At 36.2% G+C, this 23125-nt stretch overlaps 1 protein-coding gene across 2 annotated transcripts in view; it reads left to right on the top strand.

Annotated features, from left to right (window-relative positions):
* Positions 1 to 5503: 5503 nt before the first annotated feature.
* pax7a (paired box 7a) overlaps positions 5504 to 23125 on the top strand; it is a 63197-nt gene continuing 45575 nt past the window's right edge. The window contains exons 1-4 of one of the 2 annotated variants that reach the window (XM_082155896.1): positions 5504 to 6062; positions 7150 to 7385; positions 7565 to 7694; positions 7940 to 8068. In XM_082155896.1, coding sequence (XP_082012022.1) covers positions 5978 to 6062; positions 7150 to 7385; positions 7565 to 7694; positions 7940 to 8068 — 580 coding nt within the window. In that variant the 5' untranslated portion in view covers positions 5504 to 5977. Of the gene's footprint in view, positions 6063 to 7149; positions 7386 to 7564; positions 7710 to 7939; positions 8069 to 23125 lie in introns of both variants that reach the window. The other variant, XM_082155895.1, reaches the window with a different exon arrangement.

The raw sequence follows: 23125 nt of genomic DNA, 5'->3' as shown, positions 1-23125 counted from the left end.
CAAGGATGTCAAAAGGGGTAATCAGGAACACAGCAGGATCTTAATTTGGGTCAATAGATCTTGATATGAGTTTAATGTCCATGGTGTTCTGGGCAGAGCAATGACTCCTTTACAGAGGATTTGCCTGCATGCTGAAATATGTTTTTGTAACCATAAAGACTAACTTTAGATAGATTTAGATTGCTGTATTTAAAGAAAATGTGTCCTTTCTGTGTGGAGTTTGCATGTTCTCCCTGTGTCTGCATGGGTTTTCTCCCGGTGCTCCGGTTTCCCACATAAAAACCAAAAAACATGCAGTATAGGTGAATTGGAGACGCTTAATTGTCCGTAGGTGTGAATACGTGTGTGTGAGTCCCAAGCTATGTAATGGGAAGGGTCAGGGAAAGACCTGGCGACCTACCCCGGAAAAATCATCGCCAAGAAAATTCATGGACAATCTCTCACGTATGGCAAGAGATGGCTTATAGAATCACCAAGAGTCGGATGCGACTGAAATGCTTAATGAATGAATGAAACTGAACCAAATGTTTCATGCTTTTCATATTGTTAGTTTCTCTCTGGCACTGAAAGATGTGTTTGACAGAATTCATAATTGGCACTTCATTTGCAAGATAAAATGTAATTAAAATATTCATGAGCATGTTGTAATTGAAACATGCACTTGGGTTGATCTCAGGTCATTTTAGTCAGTGTAAATATTATTTAAAAAATAACCTGATGAATGATATTACAAAAAAAAAAAAAAAAAGAAGAAAAGAAGCTACCAGACAAAGCTAAATTGTTCTTCTGTTGGGCACTTCTGGTAATGGAAGTTGCTTTTGATAGAGTTTAATGTTGCCATGGGCCAATAGGTCAATATCTGCGCTTCATGTCTTAGCACATTTTGAGGATTATTAGTGCAGGGCATTGGCTTCTTGACTTTTTAAAGCCGTATTGGATTCTGTGGGTGAATTTCTACAATCACTTATAGCAAAATGATGCTACTTTTTCATTGCTCACTCTAATCATGGTCTAAAGAAGCGCCCTGACATTCCATTCATATTTAGACATATTAAAGCAAGATTCGTTTGAAATATCTTTGTATTTAAATGACAAAGACAGGTGACACGTCTGCGTTTAGGTGATAAGGCATTTTGGCAATGCAGAGGACTATCTTTTCAACTGCTGTTTACCAATAAGTGTCTAAGACGTCTGCAGCTCGCCTTGATCGGCCCCCACATTCCTGCGTTCCTTAAGGAGTCCCCTCAAACACGAGGGGTTCTTCTCCTCCACTCCAATCCATCTCCGCAATCCAGCAGGCCTCCTACTGCGCTCCTCTAAAGCCTGTCAGAGGGGGGAGTCTCCAGATGCATGTGCTTCCAGGCATGAGTGTATACTAGTGCCTTCCATATAAAGGAATTGCAACATCTACTTTTCAAAACTGCACTTGGGAAAAGTGAAACTTCAAAACGATGTGAACATGAGATGCAATGCTTAATGCATGTTGCAACACAAAAGGTTTCACAATTTTTGGTTTTGATTTCACCTTTCACCAAGAAGTGAACAAACTTATGGTGGATGAAAACATGCATGGGTAAAAAAAAAAAGTTACACTGAAGGAGAGACTTATCAAGAGACCATGGCTGCATCCGAAATACTTCCCTACTATATAGTTGGCAAAAAATCAGTATGTGACAAGAGTATGTCCGAATTCACAGTGCTCATAAAAGAGTTGGCAAAAAGTACCTTCTACTTCTGGAAAGATTCTGAGTGTGCATACGATGGACACTTTAGTATCCCATGAGGCCACGGGAGAGGATTTGTGAAAGGCAGTGAAGTGACACTGGTAGGTCACATGACAGTGACAACACGGTGAGTGTCCAGATTAAACTCATACTATATAGGACATACTTTTTTTTGTAGCCATGAAGTAATAATAGTACATACTCAAGAGAGAGTGTGATTTCGGAGCCCATATCAGCCATAAATTAGCATGGTTTTGCATGGCCAACCACGTTTTTACAGAAAATTTAAATTGTATTTTGAAAAATCTACTTTTTTATTTATAATTTTTTTTTAGGTTATGCATTATCAACTAAAGCAGTTTAGTGTTTAAAGTGCAGTTTAACACACCCTTTTGGTCCACTCTCTCTCTACTTTGATTTGCTTTTTAGTAAAAGTGGATTTTTTTTTCTTCTCAGCATTGGTAGCGATCAGTAAATTTACAGTAGCCTATATGTTTTTGAAAACATTGGAGTGGGGTGGGTAGCACAAGTTGAGATTGAGTTTAGTTTGTTGATATAGTTATCGCTGTAAGATTTGAATATTTCCACGTGCATGTCACGTGTCATTTCTCAGAGCGAGAGAAACTGTGAAGTTAAACGAGCAGCGACCCTGTTCACACACGCAACTCAACACACTTCCACTCTCTCCGTCTGATAAAATAATTCTGCTTGGTAAGCAATAACACATTGTGATAATTCTCAGCAGATGTGAACATGCCTTAGCAAGTTAACAAGAGTCCGTGGGGAGTGTGGACAGCGTGAAGGAGAGAGGAAGAGGCCTACCAGGCTGTGGTTTGTGTACCGGGTTCCCCAGCGTTTCTCAATCCTGCCAGCAAAGCCTGGAGCTCGTCCAGTGTCTATACACACACTACAGATCCAGCAGGTTACCCAATTTTAACAAAGACCAAATATTCCTGGGATTGAGAAAATGACTACAAAACAGTTTACACTGTTAAGTAAAGTAATAGAGCCATAATAATGAGTCTCTTCTGGTTTATTTTCAGGACTTGAAGATGCAAGTGGAAGAAGAAATTAAATGTCAGATTTATTTTGCCTTTAAAGGGACAGTTCACCCAAAAATGAAAATGTTCAACCCTCAATTTGTTTGATTCACAAACGAAGATATTATAAAGAATGTTGGTAATCACACAGTAGACTGCAGCCATTGACTTCCATAGTATTTTTTATATTTTTTTTGTATATGGAAGTCAATAGTGTCCATCAACTGTCTGATTACCAACAATCTTCAAAATATCTTATTTTGAGGGTGAGTAGGCTACATGATGACAGAATTGTCCCTTTAAGAAAGGGGTTTTACGTTCAAGGAACGTCTAATGCACCAGTAACCAGGTGCACATGCTTCATGTGTTGTTCTTATAAAATGTTTCCATTGCAAGAAGAATGTAAAACCCGATTTGCAACATCTTATGTGGCATAGTTAACCTATATCGCCTGCTAGTGGACACACATTCATTTACACATGGAGTGAATTCCGCTTCAATATTGTCAAGGGCTGTAAGAATATTGTGCAGGTGTTTTTGCTTTATTTCAGGTTTTGAATAATTAAATAATGAATACACAATTAATCCATATGTTCTTTAGGCTTTATTTAGGTAGTTCTAGTGGCAATACTCTCCATGCGATTGCAATGAGATGTGTTGGAAATTATTAAATTTTTCACACATTGTTTTTCTTTAAATTAACATTGTTCTTCTTTGGACTTATTTGCAATGACTCAATCTACTTAAATTGATATTAATTTTTTTATACTGATTTTGAAACCAGTTCGTACACTCATTAGATAACGCTGGTTTTTAAATGTTCAGATGGAGAAAAACCTTTTTTGTACACTTTTAAACGAACAATTTTAGACGATATTGCAGGATGGTAGTTAGACAAATATGTTTAAATAAAAACAGACATTTAAAGCTGAAATATATGCTCTATAAATAATCGACTCAAAGGTAACCTATAAATTATCCACGCTCAAGTCAACCGGATATTAACTTTAAAGTTTCATGTTTTCATAACATTATCCATGACATCACTTTTGAGTGTCTCTGGAAAGAAATCTGAGCATTTTTTTTTTTTATTACTTATTCTAACTTGTTTGCCGAACGATCTTAAGATCTACATAGACTAGAGTGTAAAGTTGCAGAAATAAAAGAGATGATTTTTAACAAATTTGAGTGCACACACAAAAAACTCAATAATCAATTTATGAACACCTTTAATTATATGCACTTTGGAAAGTCAACAGTGTAACGAAATGATGAATGGGGGGAGAAAGGTTAGTGTGCAGTTGTGTAATGGTGAAAATATTTAGTTTTCCTTTTTTCTGACTAAATCCTAAAGTTCTGTTTTGATAGTTACCTATTATCACCGGTGCGTCTCTGACCCGCGCGCTGCTCACCAGAGCCGGACACTGAGGGTTAGAGCTTCGCTGCCGGGCACCAGGTCCTTCCCTACCGGAACATCTGCATGTGAAATCGCCATTTCACCCCGCCACACTCCCTAATTGTTGTAAAAATTATTTGTGAAATTGCTTTCCACCAGGAGTGTTCGCCACGGCAATTTCCACACAATCTCAGCGCGCGGCGGCCCCACGGAGCCGGACACGCGCACAGCCATTCAACCTAAAGATTCTGGAGGATTTTATCATATGTGCTGTTATACGACTCCCAGGTCTCACAGAAAAACAGGTGAAGTGACTCACTCTTAAAATGAAGTTTCAGCTAGAGTCACGAGAGTTTTTCGATCATAATGAACATTTTCTAGTTGTTCAGAAAAAGCATCTGTACGGAAGAACCTTTGAAATATTGGCCTTTTGGTAACACTTTGTTTGACAGTGTCCTTGTTACACAAGTTACATTTAGTTTCTGTAGTAATTACTTTAAACTGTGCATATTTCACGCAACTAACCCTAAACCAAACCCTATTCCCAACCCTATAGTATACATGTAGTTAATATTACTCAGTACTTAAATGTATTATTACACTACAGACACCTTAAATAAAGTGTAACCAACTTTTTCAATCTCTAAAGAACCATATAGTCAACTCAACAACTCTATCCAGGTAAAAGGTATTCTTCTTTTTTATTTTTCTAATATAGAATATGTATTATTATTAACTATTCAGTAGGCTATTCTATCTATATTGAATATGTCAAATGTTTCTACATCTTCATCAGTTCTTGTGCATCATCATGACCCTCTCTGCCCTCAGGTAAGTGTGCTGAAGTTTTCAAAACACAATTGTTCCTTCTGTTCTTTATTCACACAAAACAATAGAATTAGAATCAGATTCTTCATGATACAACACTGCAAACTGATGGATACCTGCCGTGTTTCTCTTTTCCCCCTGTCTACTCAAAATCACTTTCTCTTAATAATGCTGATAAACATAATTCCACGCTATTAATCTATTAATAAAAATAGTAAGTTATGATATATTCACAAAAGTCAAGCTAAAATACACGATTACAATCGTTTTCCTGTACAAGAGTAGTTTTTTGTATATAATAATATTATATTGTATTATATTATATTATATTATATTATATTATATATAGTGTGTGTGTGTGTGTGTGTGTGTGTGTGTGTGTGTGTGTGTGTGTGTCTGTCTCTAGTACAGAGAGAGTCGAACGCATTAAACTGACGTTTCAGTTCAAATGAGAGATGAATGAAAACTCATTGTAACATTTCCTGTGTTGATTTAGAGAGGGAGTGGGAGGGCAGTGTGCTTGTGTGTTTTCTGCTAAGTTCCTCCCGATTGGACGGCAGATCTCGGGCATTACCCTTCCTCTCCATGCTGTAAAAGAGTGCCGAAGAGCCTATGGCAGCGCGCGCTTCCTCCTCCCACTATGTGCGCCAAAGTTGGCCACTTAAACTCCTCTCAGGCAGCAAACAGCAGCTGTAATCAAAACTAGCAGATCCTCTCACTGATATTTACTCACAGTTGCTTCAGAGCACATTGCATGCTTTACTCTGCTCTTGTTTTTGGGTATTCACAGTAAGAACAAATCTGACTTTTTCTTCTGCACCCTGGGCATTGTCCACTGGTGCGTGTGTGTGTGTGTGTGTGTTTGGATTTCTTTTTAAATTATTTGGATCCGTTACAGTTTCCACGGCGCAAACAACACTGGAGCTTTCTGTGTGATTGATTTCTTTCATTTATTAGTGAGAGTTTCAATAGTTTTGGGAGTAGCTGGAATGGCTACTTTACCAGGAACAGTTCCTCGAATGATGCGGCCAGCTCCAGGCCAGAACTACCCCAGAACCGGATTCCCATTAGAAGGTACGAAAACTACTACTACTACTTATTATTATTATTAATAAACTATTTTTTTTTTAAATCACATATTTGTAATTTTAAAATACGGAGTTTTTTTAGAATAATAAAAATATAGATATTAAGGTATGTCAAGCACTCTTTTACGCGATAGTGATACAATTAAATAAACGAAATAAGAAACAGAAACAAGAGGGTTTTTTTGTTTTTATTTTTGTAATTTTTTTTTAATCAGTGATTTAATAATTGACAACAAAGAGATTTTTCTCGCAGCATTATGAGTAAAATGCTCCAGTCTGGACGTATGATTTCCATACGCAGCTCGCGCATTAAATGGGAACGTCTTTCCTAGATCGAGTGAATTCGTGCTTAAGAGCAGTTTGACGAAAGCCTTCTAACCCACGAATCCTGCAATCTGTGGGATTTGCAGAAGTATCTCGCAGCAGTGAAGGGAAATAAAACTGGCTCAAAGCATCACACTAATATTTGTGTTGCATGACTGGGAATAATCGAGGTTTAAAGTGGCACATCTTTAGTGCCTCTTGAATGGCAATTAGTGTCCTCAAGTGTTACATCCTCTCCTAACATCAGATAGGCTGATAGAATAGAAGGATTCTTTCAGGAAAGAAAATGTGTGAGAATGAGATTTTTTTGGATTGATTCTGCAGGCTTTGATTAATCGTTATTCGCATCTTCCAACAAACACAAGGCGATACGCATACGATTACGTGATAAATTATATTAGCTGATATGATATGATTAATCAGAATGACAGCATGTAGATGTTTTTGTGATAAATTCGGTGCAAAGCCTGGATGACTCACATAATTTGTAAGTTTATTTTGAAAACTCTGAGATAAATTGATCCTCAAGTAGCCTACTATTGTGTTTTGACAACATTATGTGTAATTTTACGTTGCACAAAACTAATGCGTAATTGTAAGATGTTCAACAAAATGTAGTTTTAGGTAATTCATATAACAAATTGAATTGCACAGTTAACATGGTAAAGTGTAACTTTCTTTATCTTACAGAGTATGCTATTGTTTCCTTCTTTCAATCGCCCTTTTTGGGCCTGAATGTTTTCCCGCAGTCTCAACGCCTCTGGGTCAAGGTCGAGTGAACCAGCTCGGTGGAGTTTTCATCAACGGAAGGCCACTGCCGAATCATATCCGACACAAAATAGTGGAAATGGCCCATCACGGCATCCGACCCTGCGTGATCTCCAGACAACTGCGTGTCTCACACGGCTGCGTGTCCAAAATCCTCTGTCGGTACCAGGAGACCGGCTCCATTCGTCCGGGAGCAATAGGTGGAAGCAAACCCAGGGTGAGTGAACGATTTCACCAAAACAAATGCTTCCCTCAAACATTTCGCAATGGAGTTTATTAAAAAAGTTCTTAAATCTAAATGGAATCGAAGAATTTATAGTAAACAGAATGCGCATTTCTTTCTTCTCCCTGTGTTTTCTCCGCCTCCACACATTTTTTTTTTGTTCTATACTAAAGCAAGTTGCAACACCCGACGTTGAAAAGAGAATCGAGGAATACAAACGCGAGAATCCAGGAATGTTCAGCTGGGAAATCCGGGATAAGTTGCTGAAGGACGGGGTGTGTGACAGAGGCACGGTTCCTTCAGGTGAGGCCTCTTCCGGTAAGCACCATTTCTTTCTTACGGACATTTAGAGGCACTTTACGCACTTCACTGCATTTGTTTAAATAATGGAACATTCTGTATATTCGGTTCTGATTAAATTTGTAATTTTGGATTTCGGATTTTAGTGTGCTTTGATACATAAATGAAAGAAGAAAAAAAAATTATCACATTATTAGTGTTATGATTGTTACACTGGGCGTTACAGTGATTATTATCTCTCTTTATAGTTAGCTCCATTAGTCGGGTTTTGAGAGCTCGTTTTGGCAAGAAAGATGACGATGACGACTGTGATAAAAAAGATGAAGACGGAGAAAAGAAAACCAAACACAGCATCGATGGGATTCTCGGGGACAAAGGTCAGAGGCCTTTAAATTTATCATTGTGTGTGAACAGATGCGAGGAAACGTGGTGCGTAAAAGTTGTGTATTAAAACTCGAACTCTGCTTTTTGAGGTGTGGATCAGTTGTACTGACAGATCATGATGGACTGGTGCTATAATTGGTGCTGCTGTTGCAATTGATATTTCATTAAGTAGTTATTTGAAAGGGACAGATGCTGCAGTCCTTCATTCTCGCCAGGGGGAATCTGTGCGCCCCCTTGGAAAAAAAAAAAGAGGCACAAATAGCTCTCATTATTCATGCTGCTAGCTGTTCAGTACTTACTCAATTATTTATGTGAGCCCTGACGTCAGGTATTTAGCCTGGTAAATTAATTTGTGTGGCACATTCCATTTCCCTTGCGTTTTAACGACCCCCTAAACGACAACTGACAGTTTGACCCATTTGAGAATCGATGTCAGTTTAAGCAACTACATTACGCGGGACATGTGGACCCGGTGGAGCCGTGGAGGGACTTGTTTTGGCAACATTTTGCATTTATACGAATTATATTATATTATATTATATTATATTATATTATATTATATTATATTATATTATATTATATCATGAACTTCATATTGTGAATTGAAAATATTTATTTGAAAACATTTTAATTTAATAGCACAACTATAGCAAACTGAAAATATATTATAGACTTCATATTTTGTGACATATTAATATATTATTATATTTATATTTAATTTTTAGGCCATATATTTAATATATGTAGCTATAAATAAACATACTATTTTAATTCGAAATAATAATATTATAATTCTAAAAGGTCATATTTGTACTATTACAATAGTGCACTAATGTATTTAATATTATATTTATAACAGGTCACAATACGCTTTTGCCTTTTTTTTCCCCCTAAACGTGGTTATGAACAATCTCGTTTTAAGCCTTTGTAACCTTTAGACTGAAATACAAAAAGAGAAAAAGCACTGGAGCCGGGCAGCAAAAAGAGTAACTGGACCGGTGACCCCCCATTCAAAGATCCCAGAAAAGAGGGGAAAACTTTGTACAAAGGGCATAAGAAAAGAAAGGCAGATAAATTATTCAGTGCTCCCTGCTGCTAGATAGTTTTGTAATATGAAGGAGCGTTTAGAATTGTAAGCTCAACATTTCATGGTGCAAAACGACGGCTTTTGTGCGGGTTTAGTTGCGCGTAACTGCGCAGTTGGTTTAAGACAAAGTAAAGCTTCGTTTGCACATATCTGACGGCTTGAGTTTCTTTAATTGCTATAGAATGATCAATTAATCAATTTGTTAAATAAAATAAAAAATATGGGATTATTTCTGTTTTCTCATGAACTAAATTATGCCAAAGTTATACTTCATTCATAAATATATTTATATGCGTTTATACACAGGGCGAAACTGGTATTCGTTTTGAAACAAATGCATGAACACCAACTCCGATGTTTCTTTTGCTGTCCACTGGTTGTAGTTGTTAATTTGTTGGGAATGCTGTGAGTGCGTCATCTCTGGGTTAATGATTCCATAAATCTGTCATTTCCAGTGTCTCATCTTCGGCACAAACACTGAATTCACTGTTAAATTCTTTGAAGGGATTCTTTAAGTTTACCATCCGGATAACATTTAATAATGTTAAGACTTATTAGAGCTGCGGTGTGTGTTGAATGGGCGTCTGTGTCGCTGAGGAGTGTAAGAGCTCGCAGGCACCGGTGAGAAACACACTGATCCTCCAGCAGCTCTTCGCGCACAAACCCTAATGTAGAAGAGCTTTTAAGCCCTGATTAAACTGAGCCCCTTTATTTCTTTTCACTTTCATCTCTAAACGGCTCACAGTGACTCGCCCAGGGCGTAAATTCATGAGATTTTGTGTTTATTTTATTTGATCTGGTATTTATTTATTTACATGGATTCTTGCATTTAACTTTTTTAAATGCAAAATACATTATTTATTTACTTGTTAATGTTTTTGTTGACATTTGTGGCATACATAATAGATGCAAACATTAATTTATTTGTTTGTTTATTTATTTATTTATGTTTCATGTTTACATTGATAGGTTCTTGTAAACATTTTTGGGTGTACAAAATACATTATTTATTCATTCATTTATAAGGTGTTAAATTGATTACACAGACTAAATAGAAAAAGTCAGACCTCAAATTTTTCATTTTTGCTGACATTTTTGGCATACAAAATGCATGCAAACATTATTACATTGATGGAATCTCGTAAACATGTTGGTGTATACAATATACATTATTTATTTATTTCATGCGTTTATAGGGTCTTACATTAATTATGCATTGGACAATCTAGTTAATCAAAAAAGTCAGAACTCACATTTTTTTACTTTATTTGACTTTTTGGTGCATATAAAATACATTCAACTTTTTATTTACTTATATAGTGGCTTGTGTTTATTAGGCGTTAGTCTGATTACGCAGTAGGCTAGTTAGTTAAAAAAAATATTGTTGGATTTTTTATTAAATTTTTGCCATATGACAAACTTTAAAAAAACATATTTTGTCTAATATATATATTTATTTATTTTTGGTCTAAATTGCCTCCACCCTGAGCAGATCTCCAAGTGCCTAACCTTAATAGCCTTAACCATGACTTCCACATTTGGTTTAGTGGCCATTACAATAATAATAATCTTGTGCACCTGCCATCCTCGTTACGGAAATAAAAAAATATGATGAGCGACAGCAGAGTTAGCACAAACCTGCCAAACTTAATTAGTCTTTAATGGGTTACAGCCCCGCGTCTGACAGCTCACCTGGTGCTCTTTTTGTCTGGAGGAGCATCAGTTAAACGCGAGCGCGCGTCCATTTGTGAGAGTGGCACTGGACACTTCAGCAAATCTGTGGATTACCTGAGGTTTTCAGACTAATCAAACAGACTTCAGTCAGGGGTTTAGGAGTGTTGTTATGGGATAATGGTGATCAAAAACCTGTAGGCGAGATGGCTGTGAGCGTTGCGCAGTCTGATGCCGGGGACTCACTCAGTCTGATGCCTATTGTAGGCTACACATGTGCACGAACTCAGCAATATTTAGAAGAAAACAGAAAATTTTATTTTTAAAATGCAACATTTTCCTATGATAAAGCACGACGAGAATATTCTGGAAAAGAGCGGTTTCACATAGTTTCGGTTTATGCGCCCTAGACGCGCACCAGCAGGGCATTTTCTTTCTTGCTTCACATTTATATGAAAATAAAGCAGATACTTTCGAGCCTAAAGCCGCGCTGAAAGAGAAGCATAGGGAGACATTTTAAACAAATCCATCTGGAATAGAATATGTTACAGGGACACAGAGAGAGAGAGGAAGATTAAGTGAAAGTAAGCGGAAGTTATTTAGCTATTAATATTTTTTCTCCTCAGGCGTCGAGAGTGACTCCATCTGCACTTTCTTGCAGCTATTTTGGCTGGGCTGAAATTGTAGGAGACCCAAATGTTGGGCAGAGATAACATAACCATCAGAGTGTGGACCATCACTGCATTAAACACGGATTAACCTCTTCTCTCCCGTCACCCTGTCTCAACACAGCTCGAGAATTTGACTGGCGAGGGATTTTCTTTAGTGTATAGACTCCAGGGTTTTATAGGCATATATATATATATATATATATATATATATATATATATATATATGAAGAGTTCAGATGCAAAAGCCTCTAAATGCCATTTGAAATTTTCTTATAGAATGATCATTTTTATCAAGCTCGTATATTTAAATTCAATAATTTCACTTAAATGGCAATGAAGATTACCTATTAATTAGCATTTAAGTGAAATTACTGAACTTAAATATACAAGCTTGATAAAAATGATCATTCTATAAGAAAATTTCAAATGGCATTTAGAGGGTTTTGCATCTGAACTCTTCATATATATATATATATATATATATATATATATATATATATATATATATATATATATATATATATATATATATATGATATATCACGAGTGTGTGTGTGTGTGTGTGTGTGTGTGTGTGTGTGTGTGTGTGTGTGTGTGTGTGTGTGTGTGTGTGTGTGTGTGTGTGTGTGTGTGTGTGTGTGTGTGTGTGTGTGTGTGTGTACGCGCGCGTGTGTGTTATACTCTGGTATTAACACTTTTTGTTGACAGGCGTATTAATAAGAACAGATATAAGCTCATAATAATATTACACTGCAGCTGATTTCGCCATTACAGTGCTGCTCATTACTTAAAATTCAGATAAAGGCAGTTCTAATTGCGATAAATGTACCGAACCAGATGCAATTGACTATGATTTGGATTCAAGCATTTGTGATGGTGACATAAAAAAATAAAAAATTAAAAAACAGATCAACATACTATAAGTTTTTTTACCCAGGGCATTAGATGTTTGAATTTTATAATTAATTAGTTATTAATTTGACATTGGCTACTACTACTTCTAATATAACTAATAATAATTACAACAATCATTTATATCCTTTTAAAAAATAACATGATTATCGTATATAGCCTATTGTTTCTCTTATTTTTAACACATTTTATTTTAATGTGTCCTTGTCACACGTTACATTTATTTATAAATTAGCATAATTACATGCACCTAACCCTAAACCAAACCCTAATCCTACCCTAACCCTATAGTAAGTATGTAGTTAATTATTTTTACTCATTACTTACATGTATAATTACACTGTAACAGCGACACATTAAAATAATGTGTAACCGTTTCTTAATATATTATCTGGTAACGCTTTGTTTTACAGTGTCATTGTTACACGTTACATGTACTTACTATAGTAATAACAGAAAATGATGCATAATTGCATGCAACTAACCCTCAACCAAACCCTAATTTTACCCTAACCCGGAAGTACACGTAGTTACTTAATATTACTCAGTACTTAAATACATAATTACTCTGTAACAATGACACCTTAAAATAAAGTGTAACCTATTATCTTTAGTATAATTGTTTCTATTTGTGTGAAATCCTTGTCTTGAGGCTTTGGATTGATTGCAGTATTTGGGAAGGTAACAGTTTACAAACCCCTTTAACAATTCAGAGCACTGACCTTATCACGTCATGGCACGACTATAAATTTAACGAGATGCGAGGAAATGAACAATATACAGTCCTTAATAATTCTTGCTAGTGATCCAGCTACTGTTGAATGAAAAAAATGCAAACATGGCTGGTATTTTAATGTGTCTTTTATTGACTCCGCTGTAATTGGTCTCTATGCAGGGATTATAGACCAGTTAACAATGTCGTTTTAGATTGCGGGTGACCTGTGAACTCCAGACAGGGCGAGAGTTTTGATGTGTTGTAGAGATGTTTAAAAATAACCAAACGTGGGTAAAGATGATGTGAATGAGGGCTCAGGCAGTTCAAGGGAAATTGAGAAGCTTATGATCTTTGATCCGTGGATGTCTTTTGCTTATCAGAAACACTTGAGACTACTGCAGTACAAAGCGACTTCACATTACTGCTTGACAAGTCTGCCTGACTGTTCATTAAATGCGGTTTGCCATCTGGGACAGTGCAAATCTCTGCGCAGATGTTATGGAGAATATCATTCTCTTATATCTGAGAGAAGTCTTGTAATGGTGCGGGTTTCACTCCTCCGTTGTTAACGGGGCGATTCTGGAGCGCGCAGAAGACTTTACGCGCATAAACGCTATTATCTGCTCGTGCTAATAACCAGAGAGGATTTCATTTTTCAACTTTTTAAGTGCTTTGAACTCCAAATGTAATAGGTCTACATGAATCGCACATAATACTGTATATCTGGTTGGATCTTTGTGCGTAATTCCCTCTTCGTTCGAGCAATTCTAATGGATATTGTATTTGGTGCGTTCTTATCTGGTTAATGTTTGTAATGGGGGCTTAAATACACAATTGATTCTGACATGTAAATTGTCATTTCCGTTTTAGCCATTTGATTTGCGAGGGCGGGTCACACTTGACACACACAAGCTGCGATACAGATGAGAGCATGCCTCATTAAAGTGTGTGTGTGTGTGTGTGTGTGTGAGGAGGGGGCCTGAAGATGAATCCAAAACTTATAGTGCGCAATCGTGTTAATTTTGCTGTCGTTTTGAACAAATGAATCATTAAGATTCGTGCGTTGCTAAAATATTTCACAGAGATATTTTATTTCGTTGCAGTTGTATTGTTGTAAATATGGAAATTATATGGATTGTGCTTAAGAACACACAATAGTTTTGTGTTCCAGAATCAGAGCGAAACATTCTTATGCGCAGTGTAAAAATTCTTATTTATGTGATAAAAATAAGGTCTTTATGCCAAATGGTGTGTCAGAAGACATGCCTGCTGAGGATGTAATTGAATGCCCACATCGATGAAAGGCATGTTAGTTTTAGGATTATCATTAAAAAAAATTATTATATTTTTGTTTATGCATTCGAGAATATAAAATAGTGCAATAATAGTTTAATAGTCTGGATCATTAATATATGGCAGAAATGTATTTGGGATCTGTTCCGTTGTATTTTACGCATTTGTCTTAGCAATCATTTACGCACTCTTTTCCAGCGCGCGCGTGTGGATTTAACTAATGGAGCGTTTCAGTCCCGTTGGTCGGTGTTTTAGAGATCCGTTCAAGTGGATTTTACGAACAATGGAGGATCCCGGGATGCGGTAAATGGCAGTGACCGGTGACCTCTCTCACACTCGGGCAGGTCATCGCGCTTCAGTACGCGCAGCGGATAGAGCTCAGGATCACCGCTGAGAAAGTCATTCAGCAACAAGTGATGCGCTGAACTCATAGAGTTCTACATCCGAAAGTCAAATCGCACTGATTGATGAACATAGTTAGGCCTATTTGCAGAACGATTATTGAATAATCGTTCGGTTTAAATGAAGCCGTTGCAACATATATATCCAAATAAGAAATATTAATAAAACGAAAACAAAGTAAGGAAACCAAAAAAACGAAATCATAGTTTTACCATTATGTAGATTTTTTTTTTCATGTTCATTATTCATATATTGTAGGTTACTTTATTGTAATGTGTCCCTATTACAGAGTAATTATTCATTTTAAGTAATAATTATTTATGTAATTATAGAGTTAGGGTACAATTAGGGCTTGGTTTAGGGTTGGTTGCATGTAATTATGCATAATTTATTGGTATTATATAGTAAATACATGTAACACGTGTAACAAGGGCACATTACCATATTGTGAAATACATTGCTTTATAACAACAACAATAATAATAATTATTATTATTATTATTAATATTTGATAACCTGCAGTCGGCACACTGTTAAACTTGACCAGGCTTTCAGAGACCGAAACAAACGCGTTGAACTTGTTAAATCTAATTTAACGCTTCCTTCGCAAACAGACACGAACGATTATGTATTTGAGTATTTAATTTTCTCTCCTGTATTATTATTATTATCAGGCTGTTATTATTCCTATATATGTGAATGTATTTATTGTATACTATACCTTATTAATATTTTTATTATGAATGATTATTATTATTATTAATAAATATAATGATTTATTTTACTAGTGAAGCACGAAAGGCGGAGTAGACAGCAGTTTTCCGCCATATTTTTTTATGGTTGTTCATTTAGCAAGTTTGTGAGTTTTTTGGAGTGGTTCCGGACCCCACAGGCGAAAAGGCGAGACGCAACTTGGACTCTGGCGATCCGTTTTAATTGGGGATGAAATTCATTAGAGAAGACACCCATTTAAGACCTTTAAGTTTTCCACACATTTTAAAGGTATGAGAATGGATTAATGGCTTATAGCCAATGCTGAAATTTATTGCCTCTTTGAAATTTGTCCTGCCTGTCTAACGGGTGTCACAGGAAGCACTTTGAAAAATGAACAAATAAAACAGATTCCTCAAGCTTAGAATGAAATGAAGCAAGTAATGGTTTATGCATCCTTTTTAATATTTTTTTAATAGCCTAATGAAATTTGAAATGATCTCTGTTCAAATATCGCAGGTTGATTTGAAATGATCTCTCTTTTTCAAGTCTGCTATTTGTGCATTGTGAACATATTTACTCTCTGTTTGCATTCTCACACTTTGTGTGCATTTGAATGTGTGTTTTTCTCTTTTGGAATAAGATATGAAGTGATGCTCGGATCATCCTCTCACTTTTGAATGGAGGGAAAAAAAATCAATTGTCTCCTTCCCCTTTATGGAAAGCATTTTGTTCTTTTAATTGAATGCTGCCTTCTTCTTTTTGTGTGTGTTGGGCCTAAGACTCCTCTGAAGTCTAACAGTCTTCTCTCTCCATTGTCAGAGAAACTGCTCCTAAAAAGGAAAGAAAGAAAGAAAAGAGCAGAAGAAAAAAAGATCTCTGTTATTTTCTGTCTTGAGATTCAGTGCACAGGCTATTCAGGCCAGTTGATGAACTCCTTCAAAAAGTTTATTAAGGGTATGAAAACAATGTGGACTAAAGCTTTTGGGTTCGCAGGCAGACAGTTTATAAACTAGCGGCCATTGTGCCTCGAAGGCAGATGCATGAATACTTTTGAATGGGGGCTTCAAACTGACACGATGGGGCTGGACAGCAGCCTGTTTGGTGAAGAGGGCTTGTGGAAGAGACGAGCTCAGTGTGTTGTCTGCATTAATGTACATCTGTAGGGACTGGGGGTGAATCCCCACTCCAACACACTGAGATGGAAGCCACCAAGAGCTGTTTTTCCTTCCAGGCCTTGTCCAGGGAATGTTTTGCTGTGCTGCTACCTTTTATTTCAGTGTGAGTGAAGTCATCTGTCTTAAATGTCATAGATGTTTTCTGATGGTTACATTTGTTATACTGATCAGTTTTGGTTCATGTTCATAAAAAAAAAAAAAAAAAAAAAGTTTAAGTAAGCAGAACTTGCAGATTTTTATTTTGTACTTGTAACTTGAAATATTTGAGTAAGCTAATTCAAACATTTAACTTAAAATGATCATGTAATCTCAACTTAAATATTTTTAGTACTTAAAAAGCTAATTCAATAAATGCTACCTTGCTAATTTGTAACACAATGCTTTGATATCATTAGCATAGCAGAGCACTTGCTAAATTAGTACAGCAATATTAAACATTTAACTTTATCCACTCGTCACCGTTGATGGTAACCCTACAAAGAACCAGCATAACAGAAACTCTTCTAAACTAGCATAACAAAACATTAAACACTACTAAATCTCCCATTTAACATTAATCTTGCACCAAAAACATTATATAACACTTCATTTTTGCATTTACTCTCCCTTTGAGTGTCACGGCAAAGCATGCTGGGAAATAGAAAACCCAGCCCAGTTTCAACTAAATTTAAGTTCATAAAACTCAAAACAAGGAAACAATTCAGATGACTAAAAATGTGTCAGTTTTGTGAACTCAAAAGAAAAAGAAAGTTCTAAATACTCATAAAAATATTTTGTTTAATTTGAGTTGGCGCCACTCAAACCAATTAATTATTTTGAGCGTTACAGTCTTATGATGCATAAATGTTTACGTCATGATGACAAAGAAAGCTATTCATGAGGTGGGCTCCAAAAGTCCGAGACTACTAGTGAAAATGCGCACTATTTGTACAAGTTATACTTATTTTCTGTGGCAGCATTCACAGCATTAGAAAACCTGATGATCTTGTTCTCCAGTATTGAGATTTTCCTATAAGAGCATCTTATGCTTTATTAGAAGCAAGAAAATCTATACACAGAGTCACATGTTACTCATTTGCGCACTTGATTAAAGACATATAAATAGCGCACAATGTTAAATGTTCTCGACTTCATTTCTTCCTGTATCCGCCTGTAGAGTTAAGTGTGTGGTTGGCACTGGTGATCTTCCTGAAGAGATCCCAGTGTAGAGATGATCTGCATCAGACTGCAGTGAAGCACAAACAGCCCTCGCTCTGGCAGGTGTCAACATTAGCAACACAATCACCGCAGCGAGGCGGCTAACTTTAACTGTGTGAAAAGAGGAGCGTGAAGAGGTTACGGAGGGGAGGAGGGAGATTATGCTTTGAGACAGCTATTAGTGGGGATGAGGCTTTTCTAAACAAACAGCGGAGAGAAAGAAACCCAAGAAAAGATCAATAATGTGTTAGTTTTCTAGGCTAAGCCATGATGGATCTCAAGTACCCATTTTTTCTTTTTTATTATTATTATTATATATTTTTTTCATTCTCATTAGAGATGTAGTTCTTGATATTATTGTTATTGACAATCCAATTTGGGCGCAAATCATATTTGATATATTCAGCTGATTATTTGAACGCACATTTATAACACTTGAATAAAACATTTTTTTTCAGAGTTTGCACTTTCATAGCTCAGAAACATTCTCAGTTAACTTTGTTTCTCTATAATATACACAAAGAAGTACATTTTTGACATACAGTAAGAGAGCTATAAAATAAATGTGAATAGAAGCTCATGTAATTTATTCCTGAGAAAAAATGTGATGAGAAATGAGTTCATACTAATTCTCTAGTGAAAAAACGATACCAAAATGTATTTAAAATACATTTATTTCAGGCAAAGTATACCAAACCATTAACATATTTGCTGACATATTGCTTGAGACTTAATACATTTTATAATTAAACGTACTTCTTTATTGCAATATGCACATTTCTTAATATTAAGCCTAAAATGTGTTTTAATTAGTATAAGGATAGTATGATCTCTGTATAATATCAGTCTTTAAATGCACAATATTTAAAGTTTACTTGCAATAGTTTCACTTTAGCACAATCAAATATACTTAAGTATATCTTTAGTTGAACTTCAGCACTATTTCAGGATAACTGAAGTGCATTAAGTACAAAATTACTTTAATTCCAATTTAGCAGACTTAAAGTATACCAATCTAGTATATCAACAGTAGAATTGAAGGGTATTTATAATATAATATGTATAAATATGTAAATGTATTTGTAGTATACTTGAGGTAAAATAAATTAATTTCAAATACATTTTAGTATGTTTATTTTTCACTAGGGTTTCTATTAGCTTTCCATGTAATCTAATTGCTGTCTAAGAAAAACAACCGACATATTAAAGAGATCTCATATTTTTCCTATTCCTATTGTGTATTCACCCTATTGCAATGGCAATTTTTGTAGAGCACAGGACTTTTTGAAAACTTTAAGATTGGACAAATTCTGTAATCATAGGGGCGATCGGTCTCGGTCGGTGTCAAGAAAGTGTTGTTTCATTTTACAAAGGTTTTACTCAAAGGCGGGAGGAGATATTGGTTAAGGAATGAGTTGACATCAGGGTTGCATTCTCATGTAAGTGCTTGTGTTGACAAGAAAAACTATGTTTCCAAAAGTCATTTATCTGTCTTCCTATCTATCTATCTGTGCTAGTCTGGTGGATCTTGACCGTGCCATTGGAAAGGACAAGAGTGCTCAGCGCTCTATAGTAGTTCCCATGGGGCTTTGACTCGATGTTTTTCCTAGAGAGAAGGCAATTTTGCTTTAATTGGTTGTTTTAGACTCCTTTCTTGTCACACACTCAGGATAGCTCTCTGAAAACAAATAGAAAGGAAAAGTGTCTCTTGTTTTCTCCAGGGTTTTATGTGAAGCACATTGTGAGGATTGTGATTGAATTGTCTGGCTCAAAAAAAAATGCTTCTTGTTGGATGTAATGACACTGAACGCAGAGCTTTATATACATCACAGATAATACGGATGATACAATGCATGATGGGTATTGTTTTCACATGATTAGGAAAAGAGACATTTTCTCATTGTTTTGTAATTATGCATCTGAAAGCATAATGAGTAATTTTCAAAACTTGGTCATTTATTGGCATAATGTGTAATTTTCAAAACTTGATCATTTATTGGCATGGCCTGGTGTGATTTGAAAGCATGACTTCATGCACATTCTAGACCTTATAATTGAACTCTCATTGCATCAAGTTTCAATGCACTAAAAGTCTTGAAATTTGCTGTAGGCCTATTATTAAAACAATGAAGCATCTACTCATACCAAACAGCGTAAATAAGTCTGTAAAAAATGATAAATGCATCAGTGTCCTGTATTTTTTAGAAAACTAGACCAAGAACATCTAAGATCTTTTCACCCATCCTCCATCTGTCAACATCAGATCGTTCTTACCCTTATAAACAAAGCAGCAGATTTTAAATAGTTGGCTTTGTTTTGATTGGATCTGGTGTCTCTTAAGATCTGTGTGGTCTATTATATTTGTGGTATATTTATATTCAACCACTGCTTATGAAAACATTCGGCACGTTGTGGTTTCTTGACTGATATATCAGAGGGGATTCGCTTGAAATGCATGCCATGTTCAGTGACAGACATAACATTGGTTATTCTGTGTTAAAGAGTTTCTGTTTTCTTCACTACCCATGTTAGAAGAAAACACAGGATCATAATAGAGCTAAATGCCTAAAAAATGTCTACCCCCCCCCCCCCCCCCCCCCCCCCCCCTGTTTTTCTCCCCGTCTGCCATAGATGTCAAAGTTTTTGACAGTTGGCACGGACACCGGCGGATTATTGTCATCCCCCGTTACAGCAAGGCGTGTTAGAAAGTACAGCAAGCATTCTCTCTAATTTTATTACAATGGAGAAAATGCCCCACATAATGTGCAACACTAATTAAGTTTCGAGCCGTGTGCCCAGTCGCAGAGCTGATGAATTAGAGCCATTCACACCATGCTCGACTGCTTTAAAATCACCATTAGCTCATGCTACTTACGGCCATAACATCGCCCATTTTATGCTTTTGACCTGCTTCGCAAATGGATTCTTCATTATTTTCATGTAACGTGTGGCCGCTCGTTTTTTAAGGCTGTGCAGAAAGACAATAAACACGTTCCTAGAGTGTTGCAAATCAGAAATGTGTTTCTTCTTTCCACCAAGTTAAAAAATACTCCAGCGTGGACCGGTGAGCGTAGACACAGCGAGACGGTGAAGAGCGAGCAATCCCTGTAACTTCAAAGGAAAAAAGCCAAGCCTTCCATTTTTAACTAATGGGTTTATTTAAGGCGTCCCCTGTCGTACCCTTCCTAGGGGAATGTACACTCTCATTTTGAAATGCCCTTACGGTCCAAAGACACAATATAGAGTGCTGATCTCTGACTTTACCATCAGCTTCTGTGACTGTTCGCGGATGTAAACTCAGAAAACAGGAAATATTAAAGACCTCCTTATGTCCTGAAGAATGTATTGGGAATTTCATGTAGGCTATAGTATGCATTGAATCAAAAGCGGAAAAAGGAAAAAGCTAGGGATTGATTTTTGAAAGCAGATTCCCACCCAAAGTTTTTAATCATTAAATTACATTTCTTTACTATCTCAATAGTATTAGACAGGAGTGAGAGAAATGTGAGACCTTTGCTGTAGTCTGCTGCTTCTCAGATATTTTGTATGAGAAAAAGTCTGAAATCAATCTTGATATGAACATTTCTCCTTCATTTTGTAGGTAAAAACACTGTTTTGTTTCATGCATTGCTCAAATTTGAGATTTTGGGCTTCAACAACATGTCTTATTTCAGGCGACTGTAAAGAAAACATCTGAAATAAACACTTATAGTTCACCCAAAAATGAAGACTGGGGTCCATCAACTGTCTGGTTACCCATATTCCTCTTCTTTTGTTCATACAGGTTTGAGTAATTGATGACAGAATTCTCATTTTTGGGTGAACTATCCCTTTAAGTGTTTATTTGATTACACATACATTATCTAGTAGATTTCAATCTTTAAAAGCTGTCAGAAATCTTGGCTTCACTTTACATGCACCAAACCTTAGTTTTATTCTGATCTATAATGCTGAAGGTTTGTACAGAGGAGTTTGTTCACATAACATTCCCCTGATTTAAATAACATTTTATTTCTGGAAAATATGGTTAAAATTGATTTTATATTTTTTATTCGGGAGATTTTTAAGAGAAATTTTAGCATACATAGATAAAACGTAACATTTCCAGTACATCTCTTGAGCTTTGAAAGAGCAACCTATGGGTCATCCATGCAAGTTTCGTACCTTCCAGGAATAGCATCTTTTGATAAGGATAGATTAACAATTGGTATGGAAATTATATTTTTTTTACCCATAATATCTTTTGGGAGAACAATTTTTTGGCGTTATTCTCCTCCAGAGTGAACTCACACTGAGTTTTGACTGTACTATATAACCACTTTATGATGAAAGAATTATATGCCTTGACTCAGAAGCCGTCCTTCAGGCACATATCTCAATCCCTGAGTGCATTCTGTCTCCTACCTAAACTCCATCCTTTTACATTCTGGATAAAATAAACAGGCGCTTCTCAGAGCTCAGAGTTAGTATTTGATTTCCTGCATTGCTTTTTCCCTTCACAGCCCTCTGAAGGGGCTTCTGCACTACTGGCACGGACCCCTTGGGTTCCCTTTTTTGCTTTGTGGTCCTTCTTAATTTCATTACTTTAGCTGTGACCTTAATTAGCAGGGACCTAACCCCAGGAAACAAAATCCCATTTTGGCAAAAAAGGAAGAATGTAGAGAAAACTAAGCCTCGCTCCCTCGGAACAGAGGTATAGGGTGACCCTCAAGAAATCGGCTCGGGGAAGCATCCTCCATTTCTCATTTCTCTCGCTCCCTGTGGTGACAGGAATTCAAAAGGACTCTGTTCGAAATATTCCTGCTCGGACTGTGCGTGTGCACTGTCAAAATTGAATTTTCGAGAAATTCTATGCAACTTCAGATTTTTAGGTTCTCTCAACTATTGTCTTTAAAAAATTGTTCTAAGTAACACTTCTTTGTTTTATCCATTTGAATTTGTCCGTTCACTAAATACAAAGTGCCTCATTCAGCCAATAAATCCATCAAGACAACTACAGATTTCCTGGTCACCAAATTTTAATTTAATATTTTAATAACAGTTTTGAAAAGTCAGCAAACAGCAAAACAATAATCTTATATTATTAATAATTTATATATGTTTATTCATGCTGAAATGCATGCTTGGAACTCGCAAACTTCTTAACATTTGAGCAATTTTGTTCAGTTTCAACTTTTGTTTGCTCAGACAACTGTGTTTGACTAGTTGGGACA

This window comes from Leuciscus leuciscus (assembly GCF_965113295.1).
Source record: "Leuciscus leuciscus genome assembly, chromosome: 23".
Classification (NCBI taxonomy): domain Eukaryota; kingdom Metazoa; phylum Chordata; class Actinopteri; order Cypriniformes; family Leuciscidae; genus Leuciscus; species Leuciscus leuciscus.
This window is presented reverse-complemented; position numbering and strand designations above follow the sequence as displayed.